The following is a 3,902-nucleotide window of genomic DNA, read 5'->3' as shown; positions in this document are numbered from 1 at the left end:
AAAACTGAAAAATTCATATAAAGTTTGGTGTTTTCAAGTCAAAGAGATTAGAGTGGGTTTGGAGAGTTTTAGTTTGGAAAAAAAAGTAAGAACTTTATACAACAAGAAGTTACCAAATGAAGAAAAATCAGAAATAAAAACTTACCAAAACGCTCAGATATGTTATTAAATGGAGACTTCGTTAGAAGACTTCTTGGAAGTCGTCTGGAAGACTTCCTGGAAGTCGTCTAGCGCATTATATTTTAGATGACTAAAAGGTAAGTCGTCCCAGAAGTCTTCCATATCTGAAAAAAATCTGCATATCAAATCCAAATCTGAAAAACATGCATATCAAAAAACGTTCAAATTGCTTAAAAACAGAGAAAATGAGCGGAAGAATAGATAAATCTACCTTTATAGAACACACAAAAATACATATCTAAAATTAATAGATCTACCTTTAAATGAGTGGAAGATGAGAACCATCTAATTAAAAACCTACAAAAAAAAGATAGATTAGTGAGAAAGACATGAGATAAAACTGAAAAATTCATATAAAGTTTGGTGTTTTCAAGTCAAAGAGATTAGAGTGGGTTTGGAGAGTTTTAGTTTTGGAAAAATAGTAAGACCTTTATACAACAGGAAGCTACCAAATGAAAAAAAATCAGACATGAAAACTTACCAAAACGCTCAGATTTGTTATAAAAGGGAGACTTCGTCAGAAGACTTCCAGGAAGTCGTCTGGACGTTTGGAAAACTTCCTGGAAGTCGTCTAGCGCATTATATTTTAGACGACTAACAGATAAGTCGTTCCAGAAGTCTTCCAGATCTGAAAAATCCGCATATCCAAATCCAGATCTGAAAAACATGCATATCCAAAAACGATCAAATGGCTTAAAAACAGAGAAAATGAGTGGAAGATTAGATAAATCTACCTTTATAGAACACAGAAAAATACATATCTAAAATTGATAGATCTACCTTTAAATGAGTGGAAGATGAGAATCATGTGATGAAAAACCTGCAAAAAAAGATAAATTAGTGAGAAAGACATTAGATAAAAACAATAAATTGATATAAATCTTAGTGTTTATAAGTTGAAAGAGATTAGAGAGAGATTGAAGAGTTTTAGATGATGAACATTACATTTTTGTTGCAGCCATTTGAAAGGAGAGAAAATGTGTAAATTTTTTTTTATATAGGGAGACAAAAAATCCAATTAGGTTGAAATATTTTTGATTCAGACGACTTCCTAGACGACTTACTTGTAAGTAACCCAGAAGACTTTAATATTTTTAGCGGGGATTTAAAATTTTTTTAGCGGAAAACTAAACTAGAAGACTTTCCAGACGACTTACAAGTAAGTAGTCTAGTTTAAATTATTTAAGCGGAAAAATAATTTTTTAAAAAATTTTAGGCAGGAATATTTGGACGTCGTCCAGCTTAAATTATTCACCAAACGTCGTCTAGACCCTAAACATAACCCCTAAACTTAATTAACTAACTAAACACTTCATAAAATCAAATTAAACTTCAAAAGTGTTTACTATACACAAAAATAAACACTTATAGGTAAAAAATTAATTTTTCAAAAAAACATTCAAGCTTTCCAAAATCTAACCCTAAGAATACATACAATACTACAACATATGTTGTCAAACCTAGACCAAAGAATACCATGATTCACTACCTACACTCATCTATGTTGAAAACAATTCCGTTTTGTTATATTTTAATTTATATCACTTAAAACTGTTTATAATTACATGATTTTAATTTTTCGCTTATCAAAATATTTTTTAAAAAATTTATAAATTATTTTTAAGATCAGTTACACCAGAAGACTTACTTGGAAGTCGTCTAGAATACTTCTAGCATCTCAGACGACTCAGGCGACTCAGACGAATTAATGGGGCTATATTCGTAAAAATGGCTTCTGTTTTTTTGTTTGGTCACAAAGAGTTGGCTGTAATTTCATAAGGCTTTTAGGTTAATTTTGCATTTGATTCAAGTTTGAGTATAGTTTTGTATTTAAAATCAAGTTGTGAGTTATATTTGGCTAATCTCCTATGTTTTTTGGGGTAATAAGAAAGATAAAATAGAAAAATCGTCCTTTTGAATTTTGAAATTTGCAAACTGTACCTTGATTTTGAAATTTGCAAACTGTACCTTGATGGAATCAATATCTTCCTTCGAAGGCAAAGAAGGATGTTTGTGAAGATTGAATGGTCTTTGAGAAGGAATGGGTTTAGCGGAAGCAAGCATCGAGCTCACTTCAAAGAGAGACTGCAATGTGTACTTTGCCGGCAAAGGATTCATTCCGAAAGACGCTGATAAGGCTGCAGTTGGTTTCCGGATATGATCATGTCCGCGGCGCTTGGATGCGCAGCAGCTGCCGCAGTATAGTTCATATTATTTATCTTAAATCCAAAGATACTTGCAAGCAAGTGCAAGGGATGCTCCCGCCACCATTTTTAACGGCTTTAAGAGTTTTTTATCACCTTTATATTCACTTTTGCTATTTGATTTAGCCATCATGATTGGTAATCTGATGAATAAACGGCCGCTTTGACTGCCATTGGAGGGGAAACTAAGAAAAGGGTTTTGAGATCTAAGAGTTGGTTTATCTGTGGAGGTAAAATTAGAGAAAGGAAGTGTAAGTTTGTGCGTATGGCCTAGAAAAAATGTAGAAGACATTTTCTCTTCTCATGAGTAAAACAAATTAACAATAGATTTCTTTTGTTCTTAAATCTTTGTTCGTGTTAGTTTACTAACACGAAAGCATCAATTTGTTACTTCAGAAAGAAGTAATGCAAATGTCAGGAGTCAAAATCAATGATGACTCGGGAAGCGCCTTTGTAGCTCGGAGACAACAAAGCTTCAAGGCGAAAAACAAAGATGGAGGTTCAAGACACAATGATGGAAGTGAAGGATCTTCTATGGATAAGAAAAAGTTCAAGTGCTATCGGTGTGGAAAGCTTGGGCATTTCAAAAGGGATTGTCGAGTCAAGTTGAAGGAAACAAATATGGTGGAGTCAAAAAGTCATACGGAAGATGAAGAATGGGGGAAATGTTTCACGGTGGAGGCTACACATCCAGGTACACCCACAACTAAAAACTTGAGAAATGATTGGATTGTAGACTCGGGTTGTAGCCATCATATTACCGGAGATGAGAAGTTATTTTCTAGTCTTCAACGTCATGACGGGAAAGAAGCCATTATTACCGCTGATAATTCAATCCATCGAGTTGAGAAAGAAGGGACTGTTGTCATTAAAGGAGATGATGAAGAACCGATCACCCTCAAGAATGTGTACCATGTCCCTGGAGTAAAGAAGAATCTTCTTTCGGTGGTGAATGCGGTCGACTCAGGTAATTATGTTCTATTTGGCCCAAGAGACGTTAAGTTCTTAAGGAATATTAAAGAATTAAAGGCGGATGTTGTTCACACTGGAGCACGCGTCAAAGATTTATATGTTTTATCGGCCTCACACGCCTATGTGGAGAAGATGAGTACGAATGACAATGCTTCCATCTGGCATGCTAGACTTGGCCATATAAATATGACCAAGCTTAAGGTCATGGTGAATAAAGATTTGGTTCATGGGCTTCCAAAATTGAAGATTCAAGATGGAGGAAAAATTTGTGAAGGTTGTCAATATGGAAAGTCACATAGACTTCCATTTGATCATTCAACCTCAAGGTGCAACGGTCCATTGGAAAAGGTCCATGGTGATTTGATGGGTCCAACAAGAACATCCTCCTATTTCGGGTTTCGCTACATGTTGTTGTTCGTAGATGATTTCTCACGGTACACCTGGGTATACTTTGTGAAGGAAAAATCAGAAGTATTTCAAAGATTTCAAGAATTCAAGGTTACCGTGGAAGGAGAGTTTGGCCGGAAGCTAAAGACTCTAAGGACG

At 34.8% G+C, this 3,902-nt stretch overlaps 1 protein-coding gene across 1 annotated transcript; it reads right to left on the bottom strand.

The window, feature by feature from the left end:
* Positions 1 to 2,028: 2,028 nt before the first annotated feature.
* LOC106339101 lies at positions 2,029 to 2,676 on the bottom strand. The gene is given in 4 exon segments (XM_013777917.1): positions 2,029 to 2,046; positions 2,149 to 2,330; positions 2,333 to 2,418; positions 2,420 to 2,676. Coding segments are annotated over 4 exon segments (543 nt in total).
* Between the last annotated feature and the right edge of the window lie 1,226 nt (positions 2,677 to 3,902).

This window comes from Brassica oleracea, chromosome C4 (genome assembly GCF_000695525.1).
Source record: "Brassica oleracea var. oleracea cultivar TO1000 chromosome C4, BOL, whole genome shotgun sequence".
Lineage (NCBI taxonomy): Eukaryota > Viridiplantae > Streptophyta > Magnoliopsida > Brassicales > Brassicaceae > Brassica > Brassica oleracea.
The sequence above is the reverse complement of the archived record's forward strand: the minus strand, read 5'-3'. Positions and strand labels throughout refer to the sequence as shown.